Raw genomic sequence first — 17,500 nt, forward strand, 5'->3', positions numbered from 1 at the left:
ACTCAATGCAAATCAGTTTGTTAAGTGAAAATAAAATACAAAAAGATACAAAATAATAAAAAACTAAAATAATTACAAATAATAGTAATATAAAAACTAAATAAATAAATATAAATAAAATAATTAAAAATAATAATAATAAATAAATATAAATAAAATAAAATAATTAAAAACAATAATTAAAATAAAATAAAATAATTTTAAATTAAATTAAATAAAAATTGCAGTGGCAACTAACAACTAAAAAATTACAAAATGACTAAAACAAATGAAAATTATCACTCAAAACTACATATAAAACTTAAAGCTAATAAAAAATCTTATACACTATAATATTTAAATAATACTTGAATAAGAATGCATCAAAGTAAAATAACAAATATTAAATTAAAAACTTTAACTCACATTAAAAGTAGAAATGCTGTCTTGGCATCAAATTGAAATGTAAAAGAATTAAATTGAAGTAATAAAATTACTGAAATTTAAATAAATTAAAGCTAAGAAGAAATATAAAAACAAAAAAATTAAAATGACAAAAGCACACAAATAAAAAATAAAACGAATTTTAAATAATTTTAACTAATAATTAAAACCAAACACTAATAATAAAACCTTGTACGCTATAATATGATACTAAATAATGCTGCAACACAGAGAAAAATAAAATAAAATAAAATAAAATAAAAATACTTACATGAAAGTAGAAATGTTTCCTAGGGAACTAACTGAAATAAAATAAATTTAAAATGATGTACAGTAATAAAATACCCAAAACTAAAATTTAAATAAATTAAAGTTCAATGGAAATATAAAAACAAAAACATAACAAGATGACTAAAAAAAAAAAAAAAAAAAAAAAACATAAAACAAAAACTAATTAAGATTCTTTAATATATAAATAATACTAAAATAGTGCTGCTATTAAAAAAAACACTGGACTATAAGTCGCATTTATTTAGAACCAAGAGAAAACATTACCGTCTCCAGCCGCAAGAGGGCGCTCTATGTCTTCAGTGTAGACTACAGGAGAACTGAGCAGCATAGAGCGCCCTCTGGCGGCTGGAGACGGTAATGTTTTTTTTGGTTCATGTCTCTTAGTTCATTTCTCTTGGTTCATGTCAAATTAATTTTGATAATTAAGTCACACCTGACTATAAGTCACAGGATCAGCCAAACTATGAGAAAAAGTGCGACTTATAGTCCGGAAAATACAGTAGTAACTGTGTGCATGAATGTTGGCGTACCCTGCTGAAGAAGCTGACGGCTCTGTTGTGATCCAGTCGAGGAGCAAGAACACACAGCAGATCGTTGAGCAGAAGCGGTTTATAATCCAGATAAAACTGCAGGGATTTATAATACAGCTCCACATTGGCCACCTTCACGAGAACAACGAACACAACAACATTACACATCCTCACACATAACCGTTTCTCATCTGAGCTGCTCCACAATCACTGCACTGTGACGTGAGAAACACTGCAACGTGTGATCAGTGTCATGTGACCTTGCTGATGAGCTCTTTGAAGGAAGCGTCTCTCCAGGCATCGCTGGGGTGCGCTATCATCGTCAGGATGGCGTTGTCGTACTCCTCATATTTATCATACAGGAGAACAAGCTCCGCCCACAGATGGGCCTCTTCAGCCGCTCGCAACACCTGACCAATCACAACACAGCAAATCATAAACACTGCCTTTCCTGCAGTGCATTCATATCAACATTAATCTTAACAAGAGAAAAGTATAAACTTTATAGCTAATTACACTAGCATTCAAAATGTTAAGATCATTATGATTTGAGGATGAATTCAATTAAATTACATTTATAGTGTTACATAAGATTTCTATTTCAAATAAATACTGTTCTTTAGAACTTTACATTGATCAAAGAATCCTGAAAAATTAAATGTATCATATTTTCATGATTTCTGAAGATCATGTGACACTGAAGACTGGAGAAATGATGCTGAAAATACAGCGGAGCATCACTGAAATAAATTAGAGTTTAATAGATATTCACATGGAAAATAGTTTTTGAAACTGTAAAAAATATTTCACAGTTTACTTGTTTTTCCTGTATTTTTAATATAATAAACGCAGCCTTTTTGAGCAAGATAGAGACTAACTCAAGATCTTACCGAACCCAAACGTTTGAACAGTAGAGTAGAACCATAATGTAACATTGAAACGTTAACTTTGTGCAACATTACAACATAAAAAAGAAACAAAAAAAGTTGCTCGGTACAACTTACAGTGCTAGTGCTGATAACTAATTTTTTTTAATTAATTTCCTTACTCGTTTACATTTAATGCATTTCACAGATGCCTTTTATCCAGAGAGGCTTATAATGCATGCACCGTCTACATCTAATAAGTTCATGCATTCCCTGAGAATCAAACCTATGGGCTTCACGTTGCAAGCATCACTCTCTTCCACACACGCTTCAGGATGCAGAAAATAACATGTTGATTTCTTCATCTCACACTTTGAGGAACACATCAGCGAGAGTCGCACCTTAGGGATGTTGACCCGAGACCAGAAGAGCTCCAGATGTTCCCTCATCCTCTGGGGTTTGTATTTGGAGTAGAGGATGGCCAGCTCGGTGAACATCCCCATGTGAGCGCGCTCCAGCCCCAGCGCCGCCTCCAGCAGCACCATCAGCTCCTCGAAATAACCACGGTCCTGACACACACAGAGAAGACGTCACAAACCCGCACCGAGCTCGTCGTCCACAGACTGAGACTGAGAGGGTTTTCACCTGATAGTAGTTAATGAGCTCCTCCAGTTCATCAGCATGAGTGACGATGTGAAGACCGGAGATCTGCGCTAACCTGAACTCCTCTCCGTCCACACACGCAAAACACACCTGCAAACACAGCGAGGACACACACATTACAGGACGCTACAAACCAGCTGTGCATGACAAAAGAATAATGTCTAAAGTAGTTCAAATGGTGCAATAACATGCATTTACTTATATGTGTGCGGGATGAGCACAATCGAATCGAGTGAGTCAGTGATTCAGTGACTCGTTCATAAACACAGTTCACTTGCTTCATTTCTGAATGAATGAGCCATTTAAATGAATCGGTTATGAAAAAACTGAATGACTTGGTGGTTTTAGTTTAACATTTTGCTTCTGGTATTGATTTAGTTTAACTTGATGTACTATATTAACTAAAACTAAAATAAAAATGAATAAAAACCATATAGACATAAAAAAAACTTTTTTGAATGAATCATCTGTTTGAATGAATCGTTTGGATGAATGATTCAATGACTCACTCATTAAGACAATAGGGTTTAGTTTCGAAGAGTTTCATAAAAAAATAATTTTGTATTTTCTATTTCAGTATAAAATAAGAAACATGAATGCCTATTTAAAACCAAATAATCTCAAATAATTAATTATGCAATTCTAATTCATGCTTCTTCTGAACACAATGTTAATGTTATCTTAAAAGTTTATATGTGGCCTAATAAATTCTATGGTGAATCAATATATCTCTTTTTAGCAATGTCTATTACTCATTTTACACAATAATGACATTAGATTATCTTTTGAGGTGTAATTTCTCAGCCCATATTGATGTGCAATTAATTTGCAATTAATGAATCAATACTTTAGTTAATTAATTTGTAAAAAATTCAACCAGCCCTAGTTTAATAATATGTATTTAATAAAATAACATTGTTTTCAGTGGAAGCATGAATTAGAATTGCATAATTAATTCTATGTGATCAAAAAAAATGTTTTAATGAAACTCTATGAAACTAAACCCGAGTGAGTCATTGAATCATTCATCCAACCGATTCATTTGTAAGTCACTTTGGATAAAAGCATCTGTTAAATGACTGAATGTAAATGTTAAATGTTAATAATGTCTTCATCTCTCACCTCTTTCCATGTGCGCGTGCAGCTGGCCTTTCGTGCGCTGTCAACGGCCGCCTGAAACTCGCCGAGGTGAACGAGTGTAGACGCCAGACGAGCGAAATTAGACATGTTATTAAACAGCAGCCGGGCGGCTTCAAACATACCCTCTTCATAACATCTCTCGCCAACCTACAGACAGAAACACATTACTGGACACAACACAAGATGACCACGGTGATCTCAAGTGATAGATCTCAAAGCACACGTTCTGCTTTTGTCATCATGTGTGCACAATAATGTTGAGACAATTTGTTGTCAATTATTTATTATGCATTAGGGAAAATGCTTAAAATATATTCACTATTAAAAATAAACATGCTACCATTAATATTACATACATATGCATAATATATTGTTGCTATCATTATCCGTATCTGAGAGCATTTTACTGGCAAGTGTTGTTTAAATGACTGTTTATAAAAACTTGACATTTTTGTTACTTAAAATACAAATGTTAAATTAAATAAAATATTAAAAGACTTAAACTTACCTTTATTATTATAGTATTTCAGCTAGTTGAAAAAGACATTTCTCATTTTTACTAAGTTAAATTAGATGTGGACATTAAAAAAACAATATTGCTAAAATAATAACTTAAATTAAAAAGAAAATGGAAAATATAACAATAAAACTAATGAATAAATATTAATAGCAAAATTAATAAAAACAGTAATAACTGTAATATCACCTCAATCGTACTTAAATAAAACTTTCAAAAAATTATAGAGAGAGAGATTTATCAGATAAGGAAGCTCGTTAACGTTAAAAGTGTGTAAATCTCCGTACTTGCTGTATGTGAGCGTTGTTGGGGCCGTTGATAAAGTCCTCCAGCTCAGTCAGACGATTCGTTTTAGCCAGAGCAAAGATGAGCTCCGTCTCCACATACGACTCTCTAGCTTTCTTCCTCGCCATCTGAAGAAACTTCACCAGATCCTCCCAGTTCCCTGTTAAAACAGACACTTGCCTGGGATATTGTTCAATCAATTTACAGCATATTATGGACGTCTTTCAGCCATCTCCACATCAGTTAAAGGATGTTTGAGGACAGATCAAGCTGAGTATCCTAAAAACAAAGGAAATGGTTTTTGATTTCCGACGGAGGATGAGGGAAAAATGCTGTTTTGCCATTGACTATTAAAGCTGCAGTAGGTAACTTTTGTAAAAATATATTTTTTACATATTTGTTAAACCTGTCATTATGTCCTGACAGTAGAATATGAGACAGATAATCTGTGAAAAAATCAAGCTCCTCTGGCTCCTCCCAGTGTCCTATTGCCATTTGCAGAAATTAATCAGCTCCCGGTAAGAAACAACCAATCAGAGCTGCGGTCCGTAACTTTGTTTGTGTTCAAAATGTAGAAAAATTTATATAATAAGCGAGTACACCATGAATCCATTTTCCAAACAGTGTTTTTAGCTTGTCCTGGATCACTAGGGTGCACCTATAATAAGTGTTTATATTCGGACTATTTTAGATTGCTTCGGGGGGTACCACGGCGGAGTAACCCAGTACCTTTGTGATTCTTCATAGACATAAACAGAGAGAAGTAGATCCGGCTACGATGTTCTTCCGCAAGACGCAAGCAGTTCTGTTTATTAAACGCTAGAGCGTCAAAAGTTACCGACTGCAGCTTTAATGGTCAGGACATAGAAAATGTTAAGTGTTTTAAGTTTCACAGGACTACCATCTCTGCGCAATAAAAGTGGGATGACAACCTGGAGCATTATTTAAAAAATCCCATCAAAGTGATTTTTTTCTTATGACAGCTCAATAAGTTTGCTGTTCATTTATAGAATGCATCTGAGGCTATTTCTTTCGTAAAAATATAGTATAAATCATTATAATCAGTAATTATGTCCCCACTGGATGCAACAAATGCCTCGTTTGTAATGTTTTGTTTTGGTTTTGTCACATCGCACCGGGACACATGTATCAGAGTATGGTGAGGGGCGTGATATGGTGGTGATAGCTGGCCAATCAGAGCACACCTCGCTTTTCAGACTGATGAGCTTTGTAAAAATCAACGCTTTTCAGAAAGCAAGGCATAGAGTAGAAACAATAATGTACAGTATGTGGAAAGTAATATGTTTTTTGAACCTTAAACCACATAAAGACTTTTCATTACACCAAATACACAAAATAATGTTCTTTTCAGCAACGTCTTATGACCTCAAAAGGTTATGTTTTAGAAAATGACCGATCATTTCACAAGATAAGACGCTTGTTCCTCCTAAACTGCATTAGGGAAGTTTGAACTCGAGGGCACCATTTCTTTACGGATGACAAGGAGGTGTGTACATGATCTGTGAACATTTGTTCTGGAAGTGAACTGTTTGATCTCAGATCATCTCACCGTTTCTGCTGGCAGCATCCACCACCTCCATGTACGCCGACGGCTCTCCAGATTTGATGTAGGAGTCGATGGCCTCTTTAATCAGACCAGACTGAAGCTGAGCCTGAGCCAGACGACTCCAGACCGAGCCTTCGGCACAGTGCTCCGCGAACTCATACGCCCGGTCCAGATTCCCCATGTGCTCGATCAGAACCTGCATCAGTTTATAATATCCCTCGTTTGTCATCCAGACGTCTGTGTGCGGACCATCACGTGATCTTGTGTGTGTGTACCTGTATCGCTGAGGTGTTGACGTCGAACTTCTTGAAGATGGAGAAGGCCTCTTCGTACAGCTCGCTGCTGATGGCGATGTTGGCGATGTCAGGAGCGTCGTAATTGTCCAGCCGGTTGATGTACTCCATCACCCGCGTCCGGTCCGCTTTAATGGCCGTCAGGATCAACAGGTTCTGCAGGTTCCTGATGCAAAACACACGTTTTATCATATCTCATAAATCATGCAATATAATAATCAATCATATCTCAAAACGTCTAATAATTTAGTAGATGTTTTTATCCAAAGCTGCTTACAAATGAGCAAAACAACAAAGCATTTAATCCTAATTCAGCATTATAATTTAATATAACATACAAATATAATACAATATAATGTGTTTACATGTATTCATTTAGCAGATACAATGAATAAAATGTGAAGAACTACAATTTAATTATATTTTATTACAAAACACAACACATTTATTCAAAACTACTTACAACTGAGGAATACAATAAAGAGATTAATCTTAATTTTATAATATAATACAATATATGTTGTAATGTAATATATTTAAATTTATGAATTAATAAATGATGCTTTTATGCAAAGGCACTATTCAACAGTGGTAAATCTTAATTACATTGCAATTTAATATGTTTACTTCTTAATGTGTTTACATTTTTATTTAGCACTTTTATTCAATGCTTCTTAAAAATGAGGAATATAACAAAACAATCAATCTTAATTCAATAGAAGGTAATGCAATACTTTATTATAATAATATAATATAATATAATATAATATAATATATAAAATAATAATATAATATATGATATAATAAATAATAATATAGTATAATAATATAATACAATATAATATAATATAATATAATATGATATAATATGATATGATATGATATAATAATATAATATAATATAATATAATATAATATAATATAATATAATATAATATGATATGATATGATATAATAATAATATGATATGATATAATATAATATAATATGATAATATAATATAATATAATATAATATAATATAATATAATAATATAATACGATATAATATGATATGATAATATAATATAATTTAATAAATAATATAATATAATATAATATAATATAATATAATATAATATAATATAATATAATATAATATAATATAATATAATATAATATAATATACTTTTGATGCTCCACACAGCCACTCTCCAACTAAACATAATTTTAAAATAATCCTTAATTTACACAATTTGTGTGATTTTTCCAATGCATCTAATCCATTATATATTTAATTTGGACCAATACATAAAATGTCACCGGGTGATATCTGGTCTCTGGTATAATATGAGTCTCTCAGACAGACCTGTGTTCACAGAATATGGAGTTCTCCAGAACGATCTTCTCCAGAAGTTCGATGAGTTCATTGGGCAGATCGGCCGTCATAAACGCCTTCACCGTCACAGACACTTCCTCTGGATCCTGCGTCTCCGGCAGAGCCGTCTGAACCACCTGTGCACACAATCCTCATGGTTAATATACTCAGTGATCCCACACCGCAGATGTTTCAGGTGTGACTCGTGCCTGATCTATCAGCGGCCGTCTGTACGGGTTCGTCTCCTGCAGAACTTGAGCCCAAAGATCAGGATCTTTCCGTCGCACCAGATACCGCGACTCGCTTTTAAACAGAGAGTTTTCATTGCACACCTACAGAAGGACAGAAAACAGTTTCTTGAGCAGCAATGATTTCTGAAGATCATGTGACACTGGAGACTGGAGAGTAATGATGCTGGAAATACAGCAGCGCATCCCAAAAATAAATTACATCTTAACACGTATTCAAATAGAAAGTGGTTATTTTAAATTGTAAAAATATTTCATTATTTTACTAATTTTACTGGATTTTTAATCCAATGACTGCAGCCGTGGAGACCTGTATGAGCTCCAGGTCACACTGTCCTCTCTCGTAGGCCACAAAGGCGAGATGCGGGTCTCTCTTCTCGCAGTATCGGCCCACGGTCGCGCTGTCGTAGTGAAGGTTTTCTCGGAGGAAGCGCTCGGGATTGTTGTTACTGTCTATGTAGATCTTTGCCAGTGCATTGTGGGTAGCAGGTTCTTCACAGCCCTCCTGAACACGAGACTCCAGCCAAGACAAGAGCAGCTTCAGTCTGGAGAAGACGAGACACTGATGGATCGGACTGTACAACTATATAAAATAATCGATCTCAACAAAACATTTTCATATATGGCATTTTTGATTATATTTCATATGCATTTCCTCTATATATATATTAAAGTTATTTTTAATTTATATATAGTGGATTATTTTTTTTTTATTTGTATATACATTTTTATATAGTAAATACATTTTATATTAGTATATTAACATTTTCTTTATGGTCGATTTGTTTATATTCATGAATACATCATTAACACAATATTAACACCTTATATATATATATATAGTAAAAAGTTTGAGTTTATATAGTAGTTTTAAAAATGTTTCATATGAGAAGAAAAATAAACAAAAAATAATCAAGGGTGTTATTAATTTCTGAGCTTCGATTGAGTATTCATGATTCATTGAGTATTTACAGTATATTAAATATTATATTATTTTACAGATTTTTTTCTTGGGTAATCTTCAATTTACTAATACGTTGAAATACTATGATAACAAACTGGGAAATAAAAAAAAACACTCGAATCATCAAACTAGTTTTTGCCATATTATTAAATATGTCTCTGGAGCACAAAAGCAGTCTTGAGTCTCTGGGGGAAACTTGTAGCAATAGCCAAAAATACATTGTGTGGGTCAAATTATCGATTTTTCTTTTATGCCAAAAATCATTCGCATATTAGGTAAAGATCATGTTGCATGAAGATATTCAGTAAATTTCCTACAGTAAAAAACTGTATATAAAAACTGAATTTTTTATTAGTAATATGCATTGCTAAGAACTCATCTGGACAAATTTAAAGATGATTTTCTCAATATTTGAATTTTTTTGCTCCCTCAGATTCCAGATTTTCAAATATTGTCCGATCACAACAAACCATACATCAATGGAAAAACGTATTTATTCAGCCTTCAGATGATGTATAAATCTCAATTTTGGGAAACTGATCCTTATGACTGGTTTTGTGGCCCGCATATTATATAATATTAGAAATACATCATAAATATCCAATGCATCTAATGATTCTCCACTGTTTTATCATGTGAACTGGTGTGTTTTGATCTTGAGAGGAGAGAAGCAGTGGGTGATGAGAAAGAACCGGACGGGATCAGTTCTACCGGTTTCTTTTCTCCACTTCCTCCACCAGCTGGTCAGTGCTGAAATCTCCTCGTACGGCGAGGATCAGACTCTTGATGGTGTCCTCGGAGCAGTCCACATCCAGCAGACCTCCGACAACCACCGGCAGCCGGCTGGGATTGACCTGCAGCAGAGCGAACACACACACATGAGCTCTCCAGATCACATCAACTGTGTGTGTGTGTGACTCTCGCTGTACCTTCTGGACGTAGATCTCGATGTACTTCTGCAGGGTGTTACGGTACAAGTAGAGCACGAGATCGTGGACGAAATCGAAGCGGTCGCACACGATGATGAGAGGAAGCTGGTCGGTGAGTTTGGCTTCCTGTGTAAAGACACACACACACACACACAGATCAAGTCCATCTGATGAGCTTAACTCGCATCACAAATAAAGCTACATTCTATTGTCAAAAAGAATTAGAATGCATTTATATAATCAAAGCAGTAGAGCGTGAGACAATTCATAAAAACTTATTCATTATTATAAAAATTATAATTAAAGAGAAATGCAAAAAGGGGGAAATTGTAGTCAGTTTAATTAAAAATGTTAAAAGTAAGCTACGGTTAAATTATTTATTCTTAAAATTAATTATTAATTATAAAAAAAAATTTTTTTGAATGTTAATGGTTTTCAGTTCAATTCATATTATTCAATAAAAAAAGTATAATTGCACGTAAAAATTTAAATATAAGATAATGTTAAACATTTATTTTATTGTACATTATTCGATTCAATTCAATTAGTTTAAATAAATTGTTAATAATTCTACAAAAAATTTATTAAGCTGCAATGAATGTTTGTGAACTTTACACAAATGTTGAATGTTTATTTTATTGTAAATAATTCAGTTTAAATTAATTCAGTTAATTAAAATAAACTGTTACTTAATAATTAATTTTAATTAATTAATTTTAATTTAGAAATTAATAACTGCAAATATAAGATAAAGTTAAAGGTTTATTTTATTGTTATTTAAATGGATAAAAAATACTCTAAATTATTACATTAAAAATGAAAATGTTAGCTTTGTAATTTATTATGTATTTAATTCAACTAATTCAATAAATTAAAATAAAAGGTTAATTTAATGTAAAAATGTCATAGTTATAAAGTTTTAAATAAAAAAGATTAAACATTTAAAAATTTGCCTTGAAAAACGTATTAATTTTTATGTAAACATTTAAAAAATAGCATTCACAATCTTTAATTTAAATGTAAAAATTTGAATAAAAAATGCTAAAAAAATTCAAAAATTCTAAAATGTAATAAAAAAAAGTAAAAATCTGAATTAAAAAAGTACAAATTTGAGTTAAAAAATTAAAACGTAAAATCTTAAATTAAAAATGTAAAAATTTTAATTAAAACGTACAAATCTGAATTTGAAAATATAAAAATTTGAATGAAAAAAGTACAAATATTCATTTACTAATTTTAATAAAAACAATTACAAATATAGTATATTAAATATGTTATGGTTATAGTTAATATTTAATTATTATTAATTTACTACCTTGAGGAAGTTCTTGACGCGCTCGGCGTTGTAGCAGCTGCTCTCTCGACAGATGCGCTCCACCTCTTTGATCTGACCCGTTTTACACGCCGCCTGAATGTACTTGAAGTGCACATCAGGATCCTGACTGAAGTTCACGATCGAGCCCAGAAAATAAAACAGACCTGAGCAGGACACAGAAATGAGGAATCATTCACCACACCAGCCTCACAAACACACAAGCGCCGGAGAGCGTCTCACCCTCGTAGCTCTTGAACGACTCGAAAAGCTCCACCAGCGTCTGCGTTCCCAGCTGCTCGTGGTACTTGGTGGCGATCTGAACGCTCAGCTGCAGGTTCTGACGCAGGTTTGCTGCCAACATGGCCCTCAAACACTCGACGGAGTCACCCACAGACAGAGAGCCGAAGAAATTCACCAGCCACTGAGAAGAAAAACAACATGAAATGTTCAATGCTGCTCTGAAAGACAATATCTTTATTGACACTTGTAAAAATTAGAATTTTTAAATGTAAAAATTTGAATTTTAAAATGTAAAAATTAGAATTTAAATACTTAAATGTAAAAAAGTAACAATTAGAATAAAAAAAGTAAAAAAAAGATATACTTAAAAAAAAGTACCAACTTTAGTTAAAAATTAAAACTTAAAATTTTTTATAAAAGTAAAAATGTGAATTTAAATGTAATAATATGAATGTGAAAATGTAAAAATATGAATTTTAAAATGTAAAATTGTTAATTAAAAAAGTAAAAATTTTAAAATGTTAAAATTTGAATTTAAATGTAAAAAAGTAACAATTTGAATTTAAAAATGTAAAAAAAAATTAAAAAGTACAAACTTTAGTTAAAAATGTAAAGGTACAATTTTAAATAAAAAAAAGAAAAATTAGAATTTAAAAGTAAAAAATATGCATTTTAAAATGTAAAATTTTTAATTACAAATTGACAAATTAGAATTGAAACATTTCAATTGAAACATTTTAACATTTACTTTTTTATTTAAACATACACATTTTAATATTTTCTTTTTATTAATTAAAAAAATTACTAAATGTAATTTAAAATCTGTAATTAAAAAATTTAAAAATGTGAATTAAAAAATGTAAAAAAATAAATAAAAAAAATAATTGATATTTACACATCAGAGGAAACTCGGCAATAAAAACACTGCAAGTTTCAAAACACAAAACAAACTCATCATTTTAATCCCTTACAAAAAATAACCATGGTTTTATTATAGTAAAACTGTAGTAACCTATGGTTTTTTGGCGTATTGACTTACATTTGTATAACCACAGATTTACTACAAATACCATGGTTAAACTATGGTTAATATAGCAAAACCATGGTTAATTTGTTGTTACCATGGTTTAACTATAGTAACCATGGTTTTTTGGTTTTATTTGTAGTAAAACCATGGTTAATTTTCATAAGGGATATGCAATATTGTTTTCTACACTTCTGAGAAGCCAGGATCTAAAATCGGGAGAATCATGACATTACAATTTCCCCTCAACATGCATCATCAGGCCATTTTTTATTTACAAACCTCGAGAAACAAACATAAAAATCTGAAACTGCATTTCATGTTTTAATATATAATATATATGTGTAATATATAAAGGCTCATGTACAGATGTTCTTTGTCCCACAGTGTTTTACTGCTGTTGCATTAGCGAATCAAACCAGTTAATTAACAATCAACTTCTCTATATTACGATCAAAGTTTGTTCTATTTATAATTGTTGTCGCAGGATTGCAGTCTATCGCAGGGATGCGCATACGTTTTCCATTCTGGAGATTTGGTTTGTTACTCACAAATTGTGACTCATTAAATATAACTGTAAAAAATTAAGTAATAAAACTAATAATAGTATTAATACACTTTATTTAGTTTTTTAACTAATAAACAAAAACTTCAAGTGCTATACCATTATATTTTAAAATTCAAGAGCATTAAATAAAAATAAAAATGTTGTTAAAGTAGTAAAGATCTAGTAAAAAAAAAAAAAAAAAATATATATATATATATATATATATATATATATATATATAGCTATATATTTTCTTTTACTTTGTTACTTTTCTTTTGCAACTTCTCTAAATATAATGCTATAATCACCACTGTTCATGATTTGTTCATCTTGGTGACTGTTACAGTAAAAATGGAGCAAACGTTTTCAAAAGAGTTCCACATGTAATGCTCATTTAATATGCAAAGATATTAGCCAATCACAGCAGTGGGGCGTCTCCATTGATGCATCACAGTAGACACGCCCCTTCAGACGAATCGAACAAATAAAAGGTGAAATTCAGGGTAGAAAACAATCGAAACGATGACTGGAAGCATTATAAAATCACACAAAAATGCACTTCCGGAGTCATTTAGCCCTCTCACACACACACAAACCTCAGGGTTGAGCAGGTGTGTGTGTACGACGGTCCGTTTGATGTCGTAGGGGTCGCTGTAATGCTCCAGAGCTCTCTGCAGTAAACCGGCTTTCTCACACAGCTGAGCGATGTGAGCGCGCTCGTAGTGAGTGAACATCTGATTCCCCAGGATCGCGTCTGCCACCTGCAAACACACGCACATAACAAACACAACAGGCAAAATCTGGTAGTGATAGGCTTTTGGTTTCCGATGATCCAAGGTTCAAAATCTAAATTATGATGTGATGTGCATTAAAAGTGTTTTTGGACGATGTCTCTCATTTATTGAGTATGAAAGAGCTCAGCTAAGCTAAAAATAAGCTAAACTTCATCAATAAAATGCAAAAAAACTAAACAAACTAAACATTCATGTGTACATTTTAATTCTGACCAAAACTAACTTTTTTTAATGGTTTGCATTAATTGAAATAGCATTAAAATGAAAATATAAATATTAGATGGAAAAACTCACTTAAGATTTTAAAAAGTAAATAAAAATTAACAAATGTTGTTAATATAAAGCTAAACATAAACAAAGAATGCTAAAAATGACAAAAGCAGATCACAAAAACTTTAAAAGTATTTATAAATAAACAAATAATAAACATTTAAATACTATAACAGAATATAAATAATACTACAATAAAAATAATGAAGTGGTCAAAATTGTTAAATAAACTAAATCCAAACTGAATTTTTTTTTTTTTTAAATAACACTGGTTCTCAGATGGTCTGGTTTCAAATGTTTCTCGGATATTATTATAATATTGTGGTTGTACTCATATTGGCTCTTTATCTTGTAAAATCTTGAGCTTCGGTGTGTTTGATTGGTTCACCTGAGGGGCGTGAATGAGGTTCATCTCCAGGAGGCGTGTCTGCAGAGGCCCCTCCTCCGGCCTGTTGTTCTTCAGAGCGTCCAATAGGAATGAAGTACACTGCTGCACTAGATTCCCCTCCATAAAGACATCCACCACCTCAAACACACACACACACACACACACACACACACACACACACACACAGGGTCAGTGAAGAGCACAGTCACAGTGTGGAGCAGTGCTAATCTTACAGATCCTGTTATAATTTTTAGTTTTATATTTTCTGTTTTTACATTTTTAGTTAAAGTTTTAGCTACTTCATTTTTAGTTATTTTCTACTTCATTTTATATTTAGATTTTTTGTTAAATTTTAATTTTAAATTTTAGTAACTAATTTTTATTTTTAGATTATCTGTTTTTATTTTAATCCTACTTAAGTTTTAGCAACTAGTTTTTATATTTATATTTTTGGTTTTTATTTTAATTTTAAAGTTTTCATAACTAATTATAAAATTTTAATTTTCTGTTTTAATTTTATTTTTTAATAACGTTTTAACTACTCATTCTTAGTTTTATATTTGGATTTTATTTCAATTTTATTTCAAGTTTAATAACTAATTTTAATATTTTCTCTTTTTATTTTCATTGTACTTAAGTTTTAGCAACTAGTTTTTATTTTAATATTTTTGTTTTTTTATTTTAATTTTAAAGTTACAGTAACTAATTTTTATTTTTTAATTTTCTGTTTTCATTTTAATTTTAAAAAAGTTTTAACTACTCATTTTTAGTTTTATATTTATATTTTTTATTTAATTCTAATCAGAAAGTTTTAGTAACTAATTTTTATTTTTATGTTTTCTGCTTTTATTTTAATTGTCCTTAAGTTTTAGCAACTAGTGTGTAGTTTTATATTTTTGTTTTTTATTTTCATTTTAAAGTTAGTGATTTGTTTTTATTTTTATATTTTCATTTCCAATTAAATTAAAGTTTAAGTAACTCATTTTTATTTGTACATTTTCTGTTTTTTATTTTAGTGCATTTTTGCCATGTTTATTTTATTTATTTATTTTAAATATATCTGTTTAACTTGTTTTTTTCCATGTTAAAGTTTATTCAAGTAAAAAATATATATTTTTATGGTTTTAGTTTTAGATAACTAGAAAGTAAATATGATAGGAAACGAGCATTTAAGTGCACTAGATTGATTTCGCTCTCGAAATAACCGAAATGTCTGTGTGTGTACCTGATTAATGTTGACGAGCGCTTCTTCATCCTGAACCAGCATCTGAGCGAACTGAAGGCCCTGATCAGGACTGGATCTCATCACGCTCCTCAACAGCGTCACCCAGTCTGGAGAATATCCCATCTGCCCCGAAAACAACACGTCAGTCCCAGCAGAGCAGAGACACAGATGAGCCCAAAAGAGAGACTTCGAAGGGAACACAGGTACCTTCTTAGCATAGAGCACTATCTTCTGGAACTGAGCCGTCTCAGCAAAGCACTGGATGACTTTAGCAGGAACATTAGCTCGCAGGTAAACACTGAGCGCCAGAGAGACGTCTGCCGCCTTCACCAGATCCCCCAGCTCCTCCGAGCACTCCAGCTGCAGAGCATCATGGGAAAACGATCAGTAAGCACAGGGCAGTGCAGCACTCACGAGTCAGTGTCAGTGTTGGTATTGATCTGGCACCTTCTCTGCTTTGAGCCACTTCTCCAGCAGCTGTGTTCGTCCCTGCAGCAGCACCGGCCTGCAGAGCTCCAGAGACTCCAGCTTATTGAGCTGCCCGCGGTCCAGGAGAACCCCGAAATACTGCAGCAGAGGAGACGGCTGGCCCCCCTGCGCCGGGACGGACTGGAACCGCCGCACAGTGTCTGCCGTCCGCAGCACACCCTGAGAAACAGAGAAACAGACGACACTGAACCCTGTGCTCACGCTATTAAGACTGATCTGGCCAATGAAGAACTGTGTGTGTGTGTGTGTGTGTGTGAGAGTGTACATGTGTGTGTGTGTGTGTGTGTGTGAGAGTGTGTGGGTTTGTGTGTGTTTGTGTCTGTGTGTGAGAGTGTACATGTGACTGGTGTGTGTGTGTGTGTGTTTGTGAGTGTGTGTGTGTACATGTGTGTGTGTGTGTGTGTGTGTGATTGTACATGTGACTGGTGTGTGTGTGTGTGTTTGTGTGTGTGTGTGTTTGTGAGTGTGTGTGTGTACATGTGTGTGTGTGTGTGTGATTGTACATGTGACTGGTGTGTGTGTGTGTGTGTGTGTGTGTGTGTGTGTGTGTGTGTGTGAGAGAGTGTACATGTGTGTGTGTGTGTGTGTGTGTGTTTGTGAGTGTGTGTGTACATGTGTGTGTGTGAGTGTGTGTGTGTGTGTGTGTGTGTGTGAGAGTGTTCATGTGTGTGTGTGTGTGTGTGTGTGTGTGTGAGAGAGTGTACATGTGTGTGTGTGTGTGTGAGTGTGTGTGTGTGTGTGTGTGAGTGTACATGTGTGTGTGTGTGTGTGTGTGTGTGAGAGTGTACATGTGTGTGTGTGTGTGTGTGAGTGTGTGTGTGAGAGTGTACATGTGTGTGTGTGTGTGTGTGAGTGTGAGTGTGAGAGTGTGTGGGTTTGTGTGTGAGTGTGTGTGTGTGTGTGTGAGAGTGTACATGTGTGTGTGTGTGTGTGTGAGTGTGTGAGAGTGTACATGTGTGTGTGTGAGTGTGTGTGTGTGTGTGTGTGTGTGTGTGCGCGGGTGTGCGTGTGTGTGAGTGTAAATGGGTGTGTGTGTTTGTGTGTGTGTGTGTATGTGTGTGGGTGTGTGTGCGTGTGTGCGTATGTGTGTGTGTGTGTGTGTGTGTGTTTTCAGGAACCTTGGGAGCTGACGCAGC

At 33.0% G+C, this 17,500-nt stretch overlaps 1 protein-coding gene across 4 annotated transcripts in view; it reads right to left on the minus strand.

The window, feature by feature from the left end:
- The window catches only part of cltcl1 (clathrin, heavy chain-like 1), a 38,125-nt gene that overhangs the window by 6,027 nt on the left and 14,598 nt on the right, over nt 1-17,500 (minus strand). For 3 of the 4 annotated variants that reach the window (XM_052563415.1, XM_052563414.1, XM_052563413.1), the window contains exons 7-27: nt 17,483-17,500; nt 16,323-16,523; nt 16,083-16,235; nt 15,876-15,998; nt 14,651-14,788; nt 13,795-13,959; nt 11,628-11,808; nt 11,388-11,551; nt 10,073-10,198; nt 9,855-9,997; nt 8,490-8,724; nt 8,141-8,263; nt 7,923-8,068; nt 6,558-6,741; nt 6,286-6,478; nt 4,718-4,875; nt 3,896-4,060; nt 2,756-2,863; nt 2,512-2,679; nt 1,505-1,654; nt 1,245-1,376 (exon numbers count right to left, since the gene is read on the minus strand). The exon at nt 17,483-17,500 is cut by the window's right edge and continues 180 nt beyond it. In XM_052563415.1, the coding sequence (XP_052419375.1) occupies nt 1,245-1,376; nt 1,505-1,654; nt 2,512-2,679; nt 2,756-2,863; nt 3,896-4,060; nt 4,718-4,875; nt 6,286-6,478; nt 6,558-6,741; nt 7,923-8,068; nt 8,141-8,263; nt 8,490-8,724; nt 9,855-9,997; nt 10,073-10,198; nt 11,388-11,551; nt 11,628-11,808; nt 13,795-13,959; nt 14,651-14,788; nt 15,876-15,998; nt 16,083-16,235; nt 16,323-16,523; nt 17,483-17,500 (3,174 nt within the window). Of the gene's footprint in view, nt 1-694; nt 726-1,244; nt 1,377-1,504; nt 1,655-2,511; nt 2,680-2,755; nt 2,864-3,895; nt 4,061-4,717; nt 4,876-6,285; nt 6,479-6,557; nt 6,742-7,922; nt 8,069-8,140; nt 8,264-8,489; nt 8,725-9,854; nt 9,998-10,072; nt 10,199-11,387; nt 11,552-11,627; nt 11,809-13,794; nt 13,960-14,650; nt 14,789-15,875; nt 15,999-16,082; nt 16,236-16,322; nt 16,524-17,482 lie in introns of all 4 variants that reach the window. The other variant, XM_052563416.1, reaches the window with a different exon arrangement.

This window comes from Carassius gibelio, chromosome B8, assembly GCF_023724105.1.
Source record: "Carassius gibelio isolate Cgi1373 ecotype wild population from Czech Republic chromosome B8, carGib1.2-hapl.c, whole genome shotgun sequence".
In the NCBI taxonomy this organism is placed as follows: Eukaryota; Metazoa; Chordata; class Actinopteri; order Cypriniformes; family Cyprinidae; genus Carassius; species Carassius gibelio.